The 20,433-nt window shown below is 40.6% G+C and overlaps 1 protein-coding gene across 5 annotated transcripts in view; it reads right to left on the bottom strand.

Annotated features, from left to right (window-relative positions):
• Positions 1-20,433, bottom strand: part of dtnbb (dystrobrevin, beta b) — a 35,287-nt gene that overhangs the window by 13,919 nt on the left and 935 nt on the right. For 2 of the 5 annotated variants that reach the window (XM_023430770.2, XM_023430773.2), the window contains exons 2-11: positions 18,850-18,896; positions 17,032-17,099; positions 16,662-16,742; positions 16,343-16,556; positions 14,197-14,282; positions 13,732-13,886; positions 13,515-13,620; positions 11,979-12,145; positions 9,037-9,161; positions 2,082-2,156 (exon numbers count right to left, since the gene is read on the bottom strand). In XM_023430770.2, coding sequence (XP_023286538.1) covers positions 2,082-2,156; positions 9,037-9,161; positions 11,979-12,145; positions 13,515-13,620; positions 13,732-13,886; positions 14,197-14,282; positions 16,343-16,556; positions 16,662-16,742; positions 17,032-17,098 — 1,076 coding nt within the window. In that variant the 5' untranslated portion in view covers position 17,099; positions 18,850-18,896. The remainder of the gene's footprint in view (positions 1-2,081; positions 2,157-9,036; positions 9,162-11,978; positions 12,146-13,514; positions 13,621-13,731; positions 13,887-14,196; positions 14,283-16,342; positions 16,557-16,661; positions 16,743-17,031; positions 17,100-18,849; positions 18,897-20,433) is intronic. The other 3 variants (XM_023430774.2, XM_023430776.2, XM_023430772.2) reach the window with 2 other exon arrangements.

Here is a 20,433-nt window from a genome sequence, read left to right as displayed (position 1 = left end):
GGCGGCTAGTGATGAGCGATTGTCTGAGAGAGAGAGCGAGGTGGGAGGGAACAGATGCCATGTCAGCAGAGCAGACAGTATCAGAGCGCAGACTGTGATGGAGGCTGGAAGCACAACACACACTATTTTTCAAACAGAGTGCATTCAGTTTCAACTCCGCGCTGACACACACAGTCATGAATGTGTTTTGCGATTCCTTCTCTTATGAAAAAGTGGAATTTGAAAGGGTAAACAAACAAAGACAGCGGCGGTGCTGCTTTTCAGTTTGAGGCTCTTGAAATGAGGCAGAGCCACAAGGAGCTTTGCATTATTCAGCAGTGGCATCTTTGACTCATAGGCCATGAGAATGAGAAAGCAGGCAGACCAGTGCAGGCTGATTATAACAATAGATTAATATTCACAAACCAAATGTGACACAGAGAGAGAAAGCCTGGTAGCAACTGGCCTTCTGTTCACTGGAACCAAACCTAAGTGAAACCTGCTCCTTCCCTCCACATTCAACACCTTATCTACCGGTATCCACACTGACGCTCAACACAACCTATTTTGGAGGCGTCACGGTGGCTTAATGCGCAATTTCTGCCCTAAATATGGCAGCTTTGTAGTTGTTATGCCCCCCCTCAAGGCAACAGCATCCTCAGTGCATGACATCTTCCCAAAGCAGCTCTGACTCACAGAGCAAAATGTCAAGACAAAGGTTATCAGGCTTCTTCATTACTGCCACAGTGAAACAAACCTCAGGAGAGCGTCGCCTTCCACTTGTACATGCCGCAACACGTGATGTCTTCCACTGACCTCCACGGGTTTTGGACGCAAGGCATCGTTTACCGCCTCGGGTGTCCCTATCTTGTCAGCTTCCCTCAAGCCCGCTCTAATCTTGATCCTGTCAGCCCTCGGAGACAACACTGCACAAAATGCTCATCTCCGCAACAAACTTAATCTAGTATTGATTGTTAGCATCTCATTTTTCTAAAGGCAGACAGAAAATCTTCCAGCGAAGGTAGATGATTACACTTTCTTCAAAATGTAATGTCAATTTGTTGCGTGGAGTAAGGGGAATAATGGCGTGACCCCAACCCTTTGGCAGACTTTCACAACTAAAACTACAGATTTTAAGCCTCATTCCTGCAGCGATGGACATTTTTTGCAGTGTGCACGCTGCCCTTCGGCTGCCTGGGTCCTTGGTGTACTGTATGATAACCCTGCCCAGAGGAGCACAAGTGGAAAAAACAGCCATTCGAGCTCTTTCTGAATTCTCTACCAAAAGCCTTTGTTTGGATGTCAAACAAAGAGCCCGATCTTAAACAAGGTGGTCGGTCACACCTCTATTATTTGTCTACAGCAGACAGTGATGTCTCCTCCCTTCTAATGTGTTGTGGGAAGCCCTGAGTCCCCGAGCAGGACCGTCTTGCAAACACAAATTGGTGGAACGATGCGAGAGAGAGATACTGTACAAAAAAGAAAGACAAAAATTCACCCAGCACAGACCTGCAGGACAGAGTGCAGATACATTACAGCTCCCTTCAGAGTGCTCTCCATTATCGAATTCATATAATCACAATGCTTCATTACCACGCTGTGTAAATAATAATAGAGGTGGCCTTTAACTGAGAAGGTTCTCGAATGAGAGGACAATTAGGCTGCTTTCACGGGGCCCTCGCCCGCTATCTGCTTACACGATAAGGCTCCAATTCTATCATAATCTATTTGTCAAATCAGCCCTTTAAGTAGGAGAGCTCACATACCCTTCGTGACGGCGTAACAAATTTTCCTCTAAAAATACACTCACAAGGGCACGCTGCTCAGACGCAAAAAAATGTGTGTCAAGTGTGAGGGAACAAATAACATCTGTAGTCTGATTTGTTGCGCTATTCTTGTTATTGCCACTGATGAGAGAGAATATGTCACCTATTCTGAGCACAGACCGCGCTCTGTGTGTGATTAAAAGGACTTATGTTGTTTGGGTGTGTGTCTCTTAAACTGACGTTTTAGGGGTAATAATGACAAACGTTAACCTAATTCTGTGCAGTAAATATCTTCAAAAAAAGACATCATGCCTTGGGGGGGAGGGGGGTGCTTACCTTTTGGTGGGAGTAGGTGCCCCGGAGGACATGAGCATTGTGTCGTTCATGTTGTTGGCCACTGGTTTCGGCTGACTAAAAGACAAGATTAGAGGTCTTTAATGCTACACTGCAGAGGCCTGTGGTGCTTGTCACCAGGGAATGGAGGGAGGGGGATTTGCATTCTATTAATATTCATAAATCAGCGATCCTGACTTCAATTCAATCCAACTTTACAAAGAGAGAGGGTGAGAGGGGAGGCAGGTAGAGATCATAACAAACTACTGAGTGCGGTGCACAAAGCAGGCAACATGTTGTACACGAGTTAACTTCAAATTCTTGCAAAATAATTGACTTTTCCAGGGGAACGGCAATTTAGATGTTTTTAGGCCATTAGCTTAAACCTAATTAACATGAGCAAAGGCAACAACAGCAGACAAGAAAATCTAATTAAACTGGAAGTCTGTGAAAAAGCAGGAAAGGTGACATTGTGGGAGGTAATTTGTGAGAGTAAACAAAGCGATGGGGTCCATCTGGCGGCTGAATCAGTGGCCTCCGACGAGCTCATCGCAGCCCGGACCACAGAGTCTCATTAACGGATCAAAATATCTCCCTGCACATCTCAGGTGCTCTCAGCTTCACACTTCACCCGGCACAGAACATAGCAGCCACTCACGACGGCACTTGATTTCCATGTCTCTGTAGTTGCATCTCCTCGATCTGCACACAGTGTCTCCCTGTAATTATCAGCCCCGATTCCTATTGTAACCGACTGTTTTATTTAAAGCTCTCATTACCACATAAAAGGCAAAGCACTGAACAGCTTATAATGTGTATTTGTCCAATCAGCATTTTTATTTTTTTTGCCAAATCAAACTATTTATATCCACATTGTGCAGAATACTGTTATCAGCATGAAGCACTGAGAGCTTTTCTTTTTCTACAGTGTCACAAAGTGCCTCAACAGCACACATTGTCTTTTCTGAATATTACTGTGCCACTAAAAACAAAACAGAAAATAGATTTTTGCATCACCAATTGTTTCCAAATAATTTGCAGTGTTATTTTCTTCACAAACTAAAGTAACATATTCCCTGCATTAATGTGGCTGCTCAAGGGGGTTAACATGTTCTTTTTAAAGACATGCTGCATTTAAATTTCCCTCAGGACGAGCCTAACAGATTCAATAGAAAACCACGGACGGTCCTACATGAGTAATTCATCAACCCTAATTTTTAGTTTCTACAGCAATTTGCACAAACACAATCCTGCTAATTTCTCATGTTTCATGCGATAATATAATAACAAGCAAAGCAACTGTCACTACTCCAAGCTGCACATGTTGCCCTGTAGTCTCACTCAGAAGCAGAGAAGTAAAATGTTTGCCTCTCATTTAACGCTCATTATGTTAGAGTAATCCACCCTGAAGGTGAGCTCCAGACAGAAGGTGAGACCCGAGCCATCACACTTACCTCTGTGAGGAGAGAAAGCACCTGCCTGGCTGGCAAAATACATCCAACTGCTGCTGTTGCCAGATGCCTAACCTGCCCTCAACTGAGCAGGCGAGCATCTCAATGTACTACACTGCTGCTGTCTCCAAGGAAACTCGGCGGTCACGTGACTCTATGACGACGTAGATTTTCTCTCTCTCTCTCTGTCTCACACACACACATACTCTCTCTCTCGCTCTCCTCTTCTCTGTCTCTCTGAAGCTCTCTGCTCTGACTGTCCTTTCACCTCTCGCTATCACACTCCCTGGAAATTAGGGAAATGACATTTGCTCAAAATGCCTCAATTGCAACCTCTACAAAGGAAAAAAAAAAAAAAAAAAGCACAAATCTACTCTCATCCCTTCAGGAGAAAAATGTGTAGTAAAACAGCCTCTACTATAGATAGTAAACTATACATTTCCATACTGTATCTCAACTCTTCCCCCATTACCTTCAGCAAGTCACATAAGTCAAAGCTCTTCACAGCTATCCTTCTATAAATAATCATCAGTCCTTTTACGCAGTAGGGAGCAATAAAAAAAGAGCTTCTTCTTACGTAAAAACCTCTGAGTAGCTGTATTTCATTTCCCTCTAAAAAATTGGATTCATTCTAACTCATTCACATCAGCATCTGCAGCCCTGTGGTTCACGGGCTGAAGAGATGTTGATTAAGGACACACAGTCCAAGCACAGACATCCAGCCAGTGTCCTGGAGGTCAAACGGGAGTGAGTTGACATAACATTTAGGAACTATGAGATCAAAGTCTGCAATGCGCTAAGCCTCGTTCTACCTGTGTGCAGCGAATGACAATGTAACACCCTTTCCTTGCACTTGGCAGCTGGCAAAGGTTCAGGGGGAAAATTAAGTCTGGTGGCGCTTCATACACAAACACACGCTCCCACTCTCACACACACACACACACACAAACACATTCACCTTATTTCTGACAACGACGGATGCATGGCTGCCTTCAATCGCCCTCAGCCAGCTAAAAATAATACCCAAACATGAAGCATCCTCTCCTGCTGGCAACGGCACTCCTATTTCCCTGCGAGGCTGTCAGTAGCTTGGCCATAAAAACCCAATGGATCACGCTCACAGAAAAGTGAATTACATGCCTGCCCTCTCCCATTTTGATGACACTGATGGAATTTGCATTGACCCGGAGAATAAAAAAGCTGTAAAACAGAGGAAGGCATTTTTAAAATGTTAAGGGATTTCTGGGGATTATATAGAGGGTGGAAAATTGGTTGCTAAATATTAAACATGGCACTGAGAATCTGACGCCCAAATGTGTGTTCCACATTAATGCAAAGTAAGGTAAGATGCCTATTTTTTTTTCAAACTTTTAGACTATTTCCATGCTTTAAGTCTTTTGGCAGAAGCGGTGCTAAGTCTGAAGGTAAGAAGCCGTATCATAGATTTAAAGTTCCTGAGACAGACGGTGCATCTCAAACCTATAACTCCTCTCCAAAACACAAATCCCCAAGAATCTCACTGACAGTTTGAGTGGAGGGGAAAAATTCACAGCTCAGTTCGCTGTTAGTCTTTGCTTTCAGATGCCAGTAAATATTTCAAAACAGCATCAGAATAGCTGCACTTTGTCTGGAGACGACGCGAGGGGGTTGGACGACTGGGAGTCTCATGTCCGTTCGATTTGGGAGTTTTGATCAAACCTGACGCTCTACCCTGATTCTGCCATTATTACTCACTCACAGGCACTTAGTCACCCCTCACACATACATACACACACACACCTGAGAGACCATGCTGATGGATGTCTCCTGGTGTACAACATGAAATAACACCTCTGCGCAGACAACATTCATCCGGATTGGCAACTGGCTGCGCTAGTTTCAGAATACCAACAATACATACCTCTCGGTGTTATGTATCATCAATAAAATGGAGTCAAAGTAGAACAAAATTGGAGGTTTGGCAGTTTTCCTGTGACTAATTATCTGAGAGATCCAGTTTGTGGGAAGATTTCTGTAGCCAACAGGCAAATCAACATGGGAACGGTAGGCAGATAATTACAGTATTCACCCATAATTTCTCTGAAATCGACTGTTAACAAATAGGAATTATTCCATTAGTGCCAGTTCTTCTACCTCATGGCTCATGGCTACAAAGAGTGCAGAAGATTTACAGTTGGATTTAAAGAAATAGTTCAACTTTTTGGGAAATGTTTGCTTTGGCCTGCTGGCCAGGTAATAAGATCCACCCACCAGCACCTCTGAAGCTCACTTATCAACATGTTTACACATTGGTTTTTGCATGGATTGTTAAACTTCTGGGATATAACATTTAAAAGTGCTATTTGTAAGTTATCTCTGCTGCCAAACATGTTCCTTATTGGGAGCTGGTGGTGGCGATTGTCGCTTGACAAGAGGTTTGGCCATCATTGTATTTACAAGACAAGAGGTTGTAATGCGCCCTCTGAGCAGCGTCAATCAGGGCAGATTGGAGGCTACAATGAGTTGCTATCGGAAAGTGAGGAGATGAACCTGGGCTAGCTTATTAGCATGTTAACTTCAGTAGAAAAGACATGATAGAGACGAGCTTAATATTGACATTGCTTTCCATCACTGGAGACAGCTCTTGGCAAGTAAAGGAATGAAGTTTGATGCTAAACTTACGACGTTTCTTCTAGACTGGCAAGTAAACAACTGTTGATGCTAACGTTGGCCATGTAGCGATAGCAAAACTTACAAATAGCTCATTAAAATTTTATTGGTAGCTTTTTCCCCTATTTCCATTGTTTAGGCTAAAACAAGCTAACATTTCCTAGCTAGCTTTAGCTACATATTCAACAGAGCAACAAGGTTTATGGTATTAATCTTCTCATCGAACCCACATATAACCACACGTTGTCATTTTTAGATTTCGTTTTTAGATATAACGTGGTAATTTGTGAACGTTAGACGTGCTTGTAGGTGGATTTTGTTGCTCTTTGACAGAGCCAGCTTAACAGTGTCCCCCCTGTTTCAAGTATTTATGCTAAGCTAAGCTAACCAGATGTTGGCTGAAGCTTCATACTTAACAGATACGAACGTGGTACCAATCCTCTCATCCTTTAAATGTTACAATCTCGTATCATGTGTCATTTTCTGTAATATTCTGCTGCATATATGCATATTTTTTCTTTGAAAATGACTTGCCAATATACCTGTTTCATTTTGAAGACATGCACAGTTAAATATGGCACCACAATAGAGAATGGCAGTTGCTGATGAATTCCTATTTTGAAAGGTAATCAGGTTAAAAACATCTTTTCATTGCATGGTTGATGAGCGGCGCTACTTAATCACAATACACAAATAAAAGAATAAATACATCTGGAACCACAAATAGCTTCTTTTTTTTCTCCATCATCAAAGATGGAGACTTTTGGTAGATAACTTCCCTGCGTCAGACATAACAATAGAGACAGAGGGACCTACAAACAAGTCTCAGGGGTCAACAGTCACATCCATTATCCTAAAAGTCAGTGAACACACACACACACACACACACACACAGTGCCACCAACCTTGAAATGCCATTTGCAAGAGCATGACAATGCACTTTGTCCATTAAAGTCTTAAAGGAGAACATGACGACAAGAAATTCCTAGAATTTCTGCCCCAAAAATTCCATTTAAGAAATACCACAGAGAAATACGTTGTCTGTTAAATAACCAGAGGTGGAAGAAATATTTGCTCAAATAAAAGTACCAGCTTTTTTTTACTCTTCTGTAATCTTTGCTTTGTTTATTATTGGATCATTTGACCTATTAGGGCTAAAAGTTATTTAAATGAAACCATCTGACAAGTTTAAAGGAGAAATGTCTCTTTGGTAAAAGTGCTAACAACTCACATTTTTTTAAGTTGTCACAAGCCAAAATTATAGGGTACCACTGGTTTGATTTTTGATAATACGTCATATTATATAGGCTTCTCATGTGTTTTTTTTCCATTGTAAAATCTTAATTTGAAAAGTAACTAGTACTTATACCTGCCAGATAATTGCAGAGGTGATAAAAGAACACTCTGAAATGTACCAGTAGTACTGAAGTACTTCAGACAATACTTGAGTAAAAGTACAGTCATTTTCCGCCTCTGCAAATAACTTACATATCTGTCTTTAAAAAAATACTCAAACAGGACCCTTCATGGAAAAATCATTCAGAGAAAAAGAATTATAATGAAAGGCCTTTGTGCTACAAAATCCAATATAACCAAGAGCCCCAAATGGACCAAAGTCAATATTCTTGGGGCCTCCATCATCTGAAATAATCAACATCGTAAAAAAAAAAAAAAAACGACACGGATTACTGCTTGCTGAGGGCACTGGAGAGACGTAATCCAAAATAGTTTTAGCCACAAATTCTATTTTAATCAATATTAATCTACTTGTGTGATGTAATTTCATGCTAGACAGCCTATACCGTGCAGGCTAATCCAATCGCCTCATCTCTCAGTTGGGAAAAAAACATCCAGGTCGACAGCTGATTCTCCACGTTGTGATGAATTGTAAATTTATGCAAATGTAGACTTCATCTTAAATGCATAAGTTTGGGCACAATGCAGAAAAAAAATCCTCCCGCCAGTGGGCTGAGCCTGGATATGAGAACTGATTCAAAGATGATGGTATCTATCACGCATTAAAACAGGAAATCATGCTGATATATTTACGTTGGGTCTGTTTTTCTTGGCATTCACTGAGCTACTTTCTCCCCCCATGATCTAGCTCACGATCAATTACTCACTGACACTTGCCAGCAGCAAAAGCATATACAGACAGCTTTATATTTATGGTCGTGACTGGAATATGGAATGGGATTTTTTTATGAAATGAGTTATGAGAAATGTTGAAACTCCAATGAGAAAGTTGAGAGATTTCCTGTGGTCCTATCACTTTTTTTTTTTTAAATCTGAAACATCATCAGACTGTGTCTTGGTGGAGGCCAAAAGCATCAGAGTTTCAGTGCAATAATGATGAGAAAAATATGAAGTGGCCTTAGCGATGTGGACTACTGCGGATGCATCTCTGTGCTGGAATTGATTATGGAAATCGTACCATTTTTCAACTGAAATGTAAATGAATGTGCAGGGTTTAAGACAGCAGCAGAATATAATGCATTTCCTATAATGACTTCTAGGAGCTTCAAAGCCTGGAGTGTGAGATTTATACCATCGTCCCCGTTTCATTGCCAACAGACTGATGAGGACGACTATGCTGTTAACGGCGGCAGCCTCTGAGACCGTGTAGTATATCAGCATTTCCGCGTTAGCAAATAATCAGGGGCTTGACATCTTAGCTGGCACTCTATCAGTCATGTAGAGAGAGCGAAACGGAAAAGATGGAGGCAGTTACATGACGAGAACAGACTATAGATCATGAGCACACTGGGCCTTGCTGTACTGTTAATCAACAAATCGGCTGGGTATCCCTCATTAATGACACAACCAGTGGTAACAAATGTCTTGGGAATGGCACTTACACAGTATGGGTGAGTTCCTGTGGTCTCTCAGCCTGCTCGGGGAACACAGGATGCGGAGGCTCTCCGATGGGGACGCAGCCTAGAGATTTACTGATTGCATGGCTCAGCTTTTTGGCTGGAGACTTCTGTGAGGAGAGGCAGGAAAAACAAATTATTGTCACCTTGTCTGTTGTATCCGCTGCCGTCATCGTGTTGGAGTAGCAGAAACAGTTTTAAGCTGCTTCAGAAGCCATTTACATAACTAGGTCAACAGTTTGTTTACTGTGTCAAAAGTGTGGATCAGCAGCAGTTTGTGCACACTCAGGAAGGGTCTGTATCTGCTACTTCACAGGCAGTTTTGTTGGCGGCTGTAATCCAAACTGCCTTACAGCCTTAAATCTGTAATGCAGTTCGGCCATTATGCTGCATTCGTGTCACATGGGATGTATGGGAAAAATGTTTACTACATGTGTTCCAACATCAGACAACTGAGGACGGTTGTACGACAGCAGAGTTGTTTGTTTAAGGGTTGAAAACTCTGTGCACTGACAGTATAACACCATGTCCATTAAATTCAGGTTTTAAGTGATTCCACATTAAAAGTGCCAAGTCAGATATATCAGAGCTTTCAGAGAAAAATCTGAATTGCATCTCGGATGTTGTGTGAACTATGAATTATATTTACAAGCCAGAAAGTGATAATTACTACGACAATGAACAATATCTGTCACGTTCCTGGGACGTTAGAAAAGTCTTTGAAACACGTTTTAAGTTTTAGTCCTCTAACAACAAAAAAGTCAGATGAATCAATTAATCATTGCAGCTCCTTAAGGCAGGATGATCAGTGTAGCATGCTTCACCATTTAGGAAAAAATAACAAATAAATAAAACATGCACAAAAGGAAACATCTTAAGAAAGTTACCAGCTACTATTGTTTTAGAATACTTCGACAAGATGAAGAGGAGGGAAGTTCCCTAAAGTCCATTTCCACTGTGTAAACATTTCTTCCCTTGCGTCTAAAATATATTGAACTCAAAATATGCTATGTTTAACAAAACAAAAACACACACACAAACACGTTGGTATACGCAGCTGAATTCCACAGACAGTATTTTTTATCAGAATACAAGAAAGTGTTCAAGTGACACTATTTCAGCTGTCAGGTGGAGGTCCTGCCGATTCCCTCCCATCCGTCAAAAAGGCGTTGCCAAGTCTTGTGAAAAATATTTTCCCTGTTGATAAGTGTATATTGAGGTGAAGCACGTGTGCCAGCTCTCAAATGTGGGACTTAGGGTTTGTTTCTGCAAAATTAAACGTTTGGCCAAAAGCGTACAGAGAGAAATGGCTCATTTCTCATAGTTGTTTAAAGAGGACGGAGTAGAGATTAGGCCAAATATATCCACCGTTGGGCCTGGGGTTTTTTTTTTTTTTAAAGGCTTTTGACACGTAATCGACAATAAGTGACTGAAAGGGTTTCAAGTTTTGAGCAGGACCAAAGCTGGTGAATGAGTGCACCTACTTCCTGTTTACATCTCTCACAAAGAGGAGACATCCCCAGGAAAATGGCACAGAGTCTGGATTCGGTATAATGAGTTCTATGCACAACTCTGAATTGAATTGAAAAGTGTCTGGCATTTAATGAAATACGTTGTATACTGTGAAGTATTTCCTGCCATAGTTCCTGGGGCACATTCCTCTGGAGTTCCTGTTCCCAGGCTACTCGCAGTTTATCACTAGATACCTCTAGAATATCATGATAGAAAGTAACTGCACCCTTTACGGCGGGTTGATTGTTAAGGATCTCATCTGAAATGTCATGTCTTGGCCTATCGTTACAGTATATTGGGGTAAATTTTACAGTGATGAAAAGGCACGGTGTGCTGATAGCTGTGAGCCACATCTGAGCGCGAAGTGAACTGAGAGTTTGAAGCACTGATGTGTTTCAGCATTTTGTGCTGTTGTTGCATAGGTGTAAGTAACACATGAAGCAAAAGTGAAACACTGCATTGTTGTATTTCAAGCAAAAAGTGGAGTAAATACCATAAATGCAACAAATTTTTAATTCATTTTTTGTCGTAATTTTTGAGAATAATATGGTGCTGTTATTTACTTTGGTCTAAACTGCCCAATGATCAACTGCAACTGTGTCCATGATGTATTTATACTACATATTTTATTTATTATATTCTTCTATACATGTTGTATGAATTTTAATGTAAAGCACATTGAATTTTCCTTTCGTGCGTGAAATTGCTTTGCCCATACAATGCATACAAATATATATGAACTTGGTGGCAGATAGGAGGTGACACAGCAATGGACTCCTAAATGAGCAGTCATATTTTCTTTGGCCAGTAGTACTGCCAGATAATCAGAACAGAGGTGAATTGAAAATGCTGCCAAATGCCAAAACCAAACATTGCAGATGTTTATGAGAGCTGGAAACCAGATGACATGGTGAACAATGTCACAGACGTGTTTCATAGACATTCGATTCACACAAATTTGTCGGAAAAACATCCAGAACAGATTAAACCTAACCTTCACCATAAATGTCATCATGTTTTCGTCAGACAGTTTTGTCTTTCATGCACTCAGGCAAGTCATTCCGGTCCTGAGGCTTCACGAGCCGAATCATTCTGCTCTGTACAAAAACGAGTGGGATGGGAATTAGAATTTGGGATTCAGCGCATATGACTTCCCTTGTTTCGATTTATAACATAATGATCGAGCTTCGGGGGAATGCGGCAACATGGTGAATTCAATCAATACAATTTAATTTGCCAAAATGACTAAAACCCCATAAAACCCCTCTTGAATTGCTTTGAGAGGACAGGAAATGTAGGAGGACGGTTGAATAGTCTGCTATGTTGTAAAATCATTCTCATGGAGAGGTATTGACTTTTGAATTGTTTAGAAAAAGGAACAACAAAAATTGTGAGTGATCAAGGTTTTGCCTTACCCAGGATGAGTGCTCCTTCATCTGGTGCTGGTTGCTATGGGGACCATTGGCATGGCCACGCCAGAAGCAGCTCTGACAAAGCTGGTAGCCATGGCACTGTTGGCACCGATACCGGAAACCCATCATGCTCTCGCTCCGGCAATATGAACATTCCACCGGATGGAAGACTGAGCGATGAAAAACAACAACAACAACAACAACAACACAGACAGGATTTTCAGTCGAGCTGTGACATCTCTTCTTACAGGGTCACTGAAAAAGAAAAACCTCTGCATGCAGTTAGTTTTAAGCAGCGGTTCCCAACCTTTAATATCTGACATACCCGCCACAATCAGTGGTGGAAAGTATCGAAGTAGATTAACTCTAGAAATGTATTTAAGTTAAATTTTACTTTAGTATATCCATTTTATGTTACTTTAAATTTGAGAGGGAGGATTTGCCTTTACACCACTACATTTATTTGACAGATATAATTAATGGTAACTTTACAGATTAAGATTTAACGTAAAAAAAAAAAAAAAGAAAAAATATAAATGATAAATGATAAATTAACATATTGATACAGATTAAACTAGAGGTTCCTTAACATTTTGGCCTGTGTGTGATGAGCGAGTCCAAAAAATGATAAAAACATTTCTGTAGCCCAATTTGTCATCTCAGGTTCCCTATGATTTATCTTGTGAATATTGCTCCACCTCAACCTGCTGCAATAGTGAAATGCTACTTACACATTGCTGCATCAGTACTAACAATCCAATAATGTCATATGTACTTTTGATACTTAAAGTACATTTAGCTGATAGTAGTTCTGAGGTTTTACACGAGTGGGATTTTGCAGAACATGTACCTCTAATGGATTATTTTTACACTGTAACACTGGTACGAACTTATTGAAGAAAAGGATCTGAATACTTCTTTTAAAACTGCCCACAGCACTACACGACGTTCAAGTACCCCTTTATCTCAACAACATCCGTCATGAGAGATGAGATGATTTTCATTTTTCTTTCTCTCCGTCTGTTTGGGGAACTACTTCTGTGGCAGCAGCTGGAGGTTTCAACCATTTATCAGTTAAATTATTTTGTTTTTAGCAATCTGTTTTGACTCTCAGCTTGTAGTTTATTCGTTATTGTGACAATAAAAAATGATCTCATGTAATGCAGTTGACAGTGGGTAGCTCTATATAGTGGGTAGCATCTATAATCCTATATGTGTTTTCCTCTTAAACATAAATATGGGGGACAAATATTTTATAACTAAATCACAATTTCTATTTTTTCAAATGAACTGAGCTACTGAGCTAAACCCTGTCTACAGCATTACAACCACACTTTGTGGTACATGTTAAACTGGTTGGTAAAGACAGTCTTAAGGAATAGAAATTCATATCAAGTCATTGGACAATGTCAATTTCAAATGTAGAAAAATCAAATGAGGGACTTGAATGTTCAAATGCTGAAATTCCAACATGGATGCACAGTTTAACTTATGTACATCTACTACTAAATCAGCCCGCACATTCAGGCCAGAACTTACCATTTTCAACATTAGCAAGTCGGTGCATGAGTGGCAGCCATACGAGACACTGAGGAGGAGGATCTGCCATCAACACATCCAAAAATGTGTTCAGCATGATCTTCTTCTGGATACAAACACAAACATGTGTCCAGTGAGAAATGTACATTATTACAAATTTAAAAGAAGACGGAGAAGAAGTAGAAGAAGAAGAGGACAGGGTGTTCAAGGATCCTACCTGCTGAGGGAAGCATGTCCGCACCGAATGCTCCGTGTAGCCGAATGAAGGGCCCTCGAACACAGCTGTGGGCAGCTTCAGCACCTCCCGAAGAAACTGATCAAACTTAGCAAACACCATGACTCCACTCGAGTCGGAGATCTGTGAGAAAATATCTGAGAGACAGAAACTGTCACACTTCATTCTCAGCAACAACACTGCAAACAGGCTCCTCACATTTCTGTGAAAGCACTACTGATCCACAGTGAATATACTCAGCAGTTAAGAGAGTAAATGAATTCTGCATGCGTGTTCCAACAGCGCCCTCGTGTGGTTAATTTGAGCAACTACATTAAAACTTGACCTGTCCCTGGAAAACAAAGCATGTTCAGCTACCCAGGACAAATCAAATTTTTAAAAAATGCAGCTAATTTACATTTAAATATTTTGACGTGTTATACTTAAGGTCATAAAATATGTACTTACAACGTAGTTTGTCCACAATTTTCCCTCCACACATTGTTGCCAGCATTGCTTTCATTGAGAAAACTGTCAGCTTCCCATGGCTTTCACTGCAAGGAGGAAAAAAAGTGACACTTCATTTGTACATTAAAGTGACTTTTGATGGAGAAATAACATAATAACATAATAAAAGTCTTATTATTTGTCCTATAAATTAAAAGTAGCAATACAATGCGTTACTCTGCCTGGTATGACTATAGCTTTTGGTTGCTAATGTTAGCTAACTAAGTTTTCACATTCTCCCATAATTGTCACCTTTGGCCACAGTGGCCACTGTTTGCTTTAATAAATATTAATATAATGTTTGCAGAGAAACATTGCACCTTTATGACCATTCAAATCAGAAATTAGGTTACAGTGAAAAGTAGGATGCATTTTTATATTAATCTGTTTTTGTGCAGAATCTTTCTTTAAGATGAGAATTAATGCTGAGCTTAATCATTTAAAAGGCTGACCCAAAGAAACATTTGTACTATGATAAATACAACATACAGCAATTCATATGGGTAAGCATTTAACTGAAACAAATCAGTGTAATAGCAGTGTTGAATCCATTAGGGCCTGAAATGTCAAAAATCATTAACTAAACCTTAAATCACATCTTAATATGTTATATTCGGGTCATTATTAGTCTGCCTCAAGACCCTTTAAAATCTTTTTAACTTGCCAAGAGAGACCAGCTCTTTCATTTCAGATTCATTTAGCTCTGGCTTCCGAGCAGAGGTACATGAAAGCTCTTCTGCCTAATTCAGTTTGGACCTCAGGGACAAGATAGCGAAACCACTTCCTGTGATCACAGTCAGTCATTTCCACGAAGTTTCCCAGAGATACAGCAGCATGAATAATAATGGAGCGGGACCAGAGTGGCCTTACGGATAAAAGTAAACCAAGTGAATGAGGTCCATGAATGGACAGGGCAAGCAGCCAATCAATCCGAGCACACAGCGTACAATAATGAGAGGGAGCTTTACGGTCAGTAATAAACCTCGGTGCTCCAGGATGCACAGTGTCTGGGGCCTTGAGCGCAGCGCCACATTAAGAGGACGGATATACAGTAAAGCATCACCAGGGATACTTGAGCTGATAGCACCTTTTTCTATCTGTGGTGTGATGGAAAAAGCTAGAAGATGTGTATTTGTTCCAACATCAGTCAGCTTATTGCCAAGATATCAGTTTGTACAGTGAGGCTCAAGCCTGCAGTAGCTTCCATGAAAGAAGTTCATGTGCCTTTTTGTAAATTTGGAGCTTCTAGCAACCTTGAGAGTCTACAATAAAATGAACACATGGACAGTTTTTATTATGTTCCAGTATTTTACACTCAATATATTCAAATTTGACTACTTTTAAGATGATAAAATATTATAAACAAATTCAGTATTTCTCCACTAGAATTTTATCTCTGGCAGTGCGGGAAGGGCTTTTGACTTTCGTTTTGGGAAATAAAATGCTAGTTCTGTATTTTACAGGTCTGTAATTTCCTATATTTGGAACTTATTATACGGAAAACAGAGTCAAAGGTGACATCTTAAAAAGTTTTGTTTTTGTCCGACCAATCTGAATCCTAAAGATATCAATTCACTGAAATATAAGACAAGGGAGAGCAGCAGATCCTCACTCTGAAGACGCTACAACCACTGAATGTTTCTGACTCTTTTTGCTTAATAAATAAACAATGTAAGTGTTTTAGTCAAATAGTTAAAAGAAATTTCCTTGAGCCGCAGCGAATGTAATAGAACATTTTAATCAATATATAATTTATGAAAAATCTAAATATTAAAATATTCACTCAAAATCACACAACTACATGCACATGATCAAATTGCATGAGTGTAAGGTTGAAAGCGAGTAACTTTTTTAACAGGAACATACTGTTTGTAACCGGTGATAAAGGCTCACATAGCTGTTTTTTGGGGCCACAAGATAAAAAGATTTGGGACCACTGCTCTAAATACATGTCTGTTAGCTTCCAAGGTGTGTTTACATTCAGCCCTCAGTAACTTTAATATGGCCTCTGCACCATCTCTACCCAAACAACAGAAAAAGTGATTCTGACGGATGATCAGCGCCTACAGAGAGTGGTGCTCCTCTGCACTCACCACCTGCCTCATACCTGTCATAGGTGGCCACCATGAAGTTGAGCAGCAGCCCGATGGACTGTTCCACATTGATCTGGTGGGTGGTCGGCAGCCGCTTGTTGAGCTGGTAGTAGATGGAAGACAGGATAGTCTCCAGCCGTGACACATTGATCTCAGCATTGTGGTCTAATGTGTTGAGCCCGTTGTCACGAAAGGCTTCGATCATGTTCCAGACATCCACCAGATGAACTGTGAAGAGGGAGGGGGGCAAACAGACAGACTGTGAGCAATTTAGGAACAAACGTTTCTATTGGTTACACAGTGTCAGAACAGCTGGAAGGAACATGCTCTTACGGTTGCATCTCTTTTGCACAAACCGGAGTTTGCAGGCAGTCCTATAAGTCGACAGTCTGATAACATCGAAGTTTTGAGCTCCTACAAGACAAACACACATAGAAAGTCTCAATACATTTCCCACAATATGCTCTCAGAGGAATGTATAGCCTGTCCAGTTCAACGAAACAAAATGAAACATCTTACACACACAATCAGGATTTCTGAAAGCACATTTAAACACTATCGCTGCCTTTGTGTGGGAGGAATTACAATGTACGTGTGAGGGACCACGCATCTCCTGCGCTACTTCGAGCCAGTCAGAGAATTACATGAGCCGGTGCTGACTATGAATAGTGAAAAGAGATTTCTCTCAGTCGACTCCACTCACTCATTTCCATGAAGAGCTGCCTCTTCTCCACCATGGCCTTGCCTCGTTTACTGCCTTCCTCGATCATTCTGTGGCACATCAAACAGCAGAGAGCATGCAGCGCTCACTGTTCACACAGCAGCATGGCGACAAATGCAACACACAGCTCCTTTTCATTGTCCGAAATCACTCAGATACCATGCAAGACAAACACATCATGCATGCAGTTTAAGAAAATGCTTTCAGGAAAAATAAGTGTTAACATAAACCTCATAAATTAACATTCAGAGGGGTCTGGTCTTCATGTGTGCATTATTTCATCAGTGGAGGAATACAGATAAGTGATCTCTAATGTGGTCATGCTAAGTGGCTGAAATGCACAGATGAGCCCCTGAACACTGGTGTAGGAACAGGATACAGCATGTTCTTCCATCTTTATTATCTCTCCTGTCCATCAAGGGCTGTGTTAGTCACCCCACTTGCTTTGTCAGATATATAGATTGTGAGGCTTGGTTCGGCTGTTTTTAGATGATGGACGGTACACCGGTAATTTAATCAGAATGAAAACCTAGCAGAGCAATGACCAGTCTGAATTGCCATTTTGCGGATGGAGATGTGGGCAGCACTTCAGGCCAATGAAAACCAGAAGTAAATGATAATTCTTTTTAAAGTTAAAGTGTCTCTGAATGTTTGAATCTTGGCACAGTTTATACAGTAACCGTCATGGAAATCCACAACAAATGTAAGAAACTTAGCAGCGAGTAAGAAAATTTAATGTTGAGTAGTTCAACATCTTGGGAAATAGGTTTATTCGCTTTAATGCTGAGAGTTAGATGAGAAGACTGATACCATTCTTGTGTCTGTACAGTAAATGTGAAGCTACAGCCAGCGGCCGATTAGCTTAGCTTAGCTTAGCTTGGCTTAGCTCAAAGGCATGTTGAAACAAGGTGAAACAGCTAACCTGGCTCTGTTCAACTGTTACAAAGTCTGACTATCAGCAGCTGTAAAGCTCATGAAATTACCACGTTGTCTCTCTTCTTTTTTTTTTATCCAAAATGTATCCAAAAATGTAATAAAAAATTTTAAAAAGTTGGGGGTTTTGTGCTGGTTTATTTCCTGGTTGTGTCAATTGTGTCTTGGCCAAACTAAACCGGAAAGACAGAAAACAGGTGCCTTTCCCAGTATGTCAAACCCCTAATTTAAACTGTGCTGACAATCTGCAACTGCACAAAGATCAAAAAAGAAAAGAAAAAAATAGTGAATAACACTGCTATCCACAAAGATTTTAATCTTTGGGTTCAGGTATCAGATGATGTGTGGAGGAACAAAGAGAGCGACCGTCTCTTTCATACCAAAGAATCTATTAAATTTCAACTTGTAAATTGTGTTGATGATTTCCAAAAGGATTCAACGTTGGAGCCTTTTTTTTGTTGATGTTTGAACTTAATACTCATACTTGAGGAAGACAAGTTCCCTTTGAAACAATCTTTTTTTCTTTTTTCTTTATTGATTTCTTCTGTCTACGGTTTTACAAAAAGTGCCATCAGGGCTTTTAATGGTGTGGTGGAAGTCATTCCTTCAGAGTAAGTGTCATTTATTCTTGAGCAGTGGACACTTTAATTTGAAGGAGATATCCTCAGCTGCTCTTTAACAGTGATATTACCCTGTGTTCTTATGAAATGAAGATATTTCATTGTAATATCAACACATTAGCGGCATAAATTTGTAGTCTAATGTACAGGGAAATTGTATCCTTTGCTCTCGACATGACAAATAAATTGTGAGTAATAACTTCAGCATTGTTTATCTGATTTTAATACAATTTTTTAAAGAATTTACCTGTTACTGGCTGAATGTCAAACAAAGTGCAGCCCTTAACGTCGACCCTGTGAAGAGAAAGACAAATTAAGAGTTAGTGAGGGTGCCTTTCGACTTGATATAACCATTACTATGAGAGCCCACTGACAAAATGTGGCTGACTTTTAAATAAGTAATTAACACCTCCCCTCCCTCCTTCAAGGACTTCATTAACTCTCAATTTGTGCTTTTGTTTCCACTCTCTCTCCTCCTGTAGAGATATTGGTGAGCTAGCTGGGGAACACTCCAGCGCCCGTGGTCTGTGCAAATGATAATTCTCCATGACATCCCGCTCAGCAGTGACTGCATCCTGTGGGCTAATGACACCGACTGAGCTGCAAAGGAACCACTTAATGATGATAGACAAAGAGCACATTACGGCTGGCCAATGACTGATGAGCGCTGGGTGTCCCGCGCAGCCTCGGACCGAGGATCCGAGCACCCGAAACAAGTCTGGAGCACATGCATGTTCACGGGGGTGCGGGGAGGATCAGCTGACCAACAGAGTGTGAGCAAAGAAACCAATGTTTTGCAGAAGTCAGCAGACCGGCCGGGTTTCTCTACATTTTTTTTTTTTTTCCGCATCACACCTTGTATGACAGACACACCTCTTCTCACACTGATCTCTAGCGTTATGACAGAGCCTCTTTCCACTCTAACTTACAACTCCGGCTTGTGTTGTTGGGTGGCTCTTATTGCTGGTAACAAGGTCTTTGAAAGGGTGTCATCCACTGAAGTGCTGTGTTGTTCAAGTGAGGCATTCATTCATTTAGCAGCTGAAACAACAAGGTATGATCGGGCCTGAAACTAATGATTATTTTCATTGGCGTATAATTATTTTTCTCCAATAGTGAAAGGATGACAATCACCATTTCCCAGAGCTCAAGGTGACTTCTTCTACAGCAGTTACAAAAACCCAAATAAATTCATTTTGCACTCAGATAAAACAAATTACTGACTTTTGAGAAACAGAAGCGAGAGAATGTTTGGCACATTTACTTGAAAAAGGACTGAAACCATGAATTGGGAATCAAAATATTTGCCTATTAACCGACTGATGAATCGACTAATTGTTTCAGCTCTGGTTATGATAGCTGATTTCACAGCCAGCATATATAGCTGCATTTTAAGGTCGGAATAAATCACTTTGTGCCACATCAAACAGCTTTTTTAGTGCTTTGAAACTATACTGTGGCTCTTTGTAGTTCAGGCAGCAATTCCTGACTCCAACCCGGGCAGGATTAAGGGCTCATAAGGCAGTTGGGGAAAAACTTGGTCGGCTTCATTACATATCAAAAGGGGTCCGAAGCAATGCAACAGAAACTGTGTTTGAGCATTTGAACGGGTGATAAGTCAGAGGAGCACCAGTGCACCGTCTGGGGAAAGGCTAGAAAACATTTGCTATGCAGTGGGAGACCCAGCAGACACATGTCAGCAAAACAACACAATGGTTCATTGTAAATATTCAGCCTGTGAAGTAACTGCAGAAATTCATGAGTAGGCAACTCAGGCCTTGCTTTGGCAGGCAATGTGCAGAAGAACTGTGAGCAGTGCATGACAGCAGCT

Source organism: Seriola lalandi, unplaced genomic scaffold (assembly GCF_002814215.2).
Source record: "Seriola lalandi dorsalis isolate HSWRI2012SDOR001 ecotype SW California unplaced genomic scaffold, Sedor1 jcf7180002054911, whole genome shotgun sequence".
In the NCBI taxonomy this organism is placed as follows: Eukaryota; Metazoa; Chordata; class Actinopteri; order Carangiformes; family Carangidae; genus Seriola; species Seriola lalandi.
The sequence above is the reverse complement of the archived record's forward strand: the minus strand, read 5'-3'. Positions and strand labels throughout refer to the sequence as shown.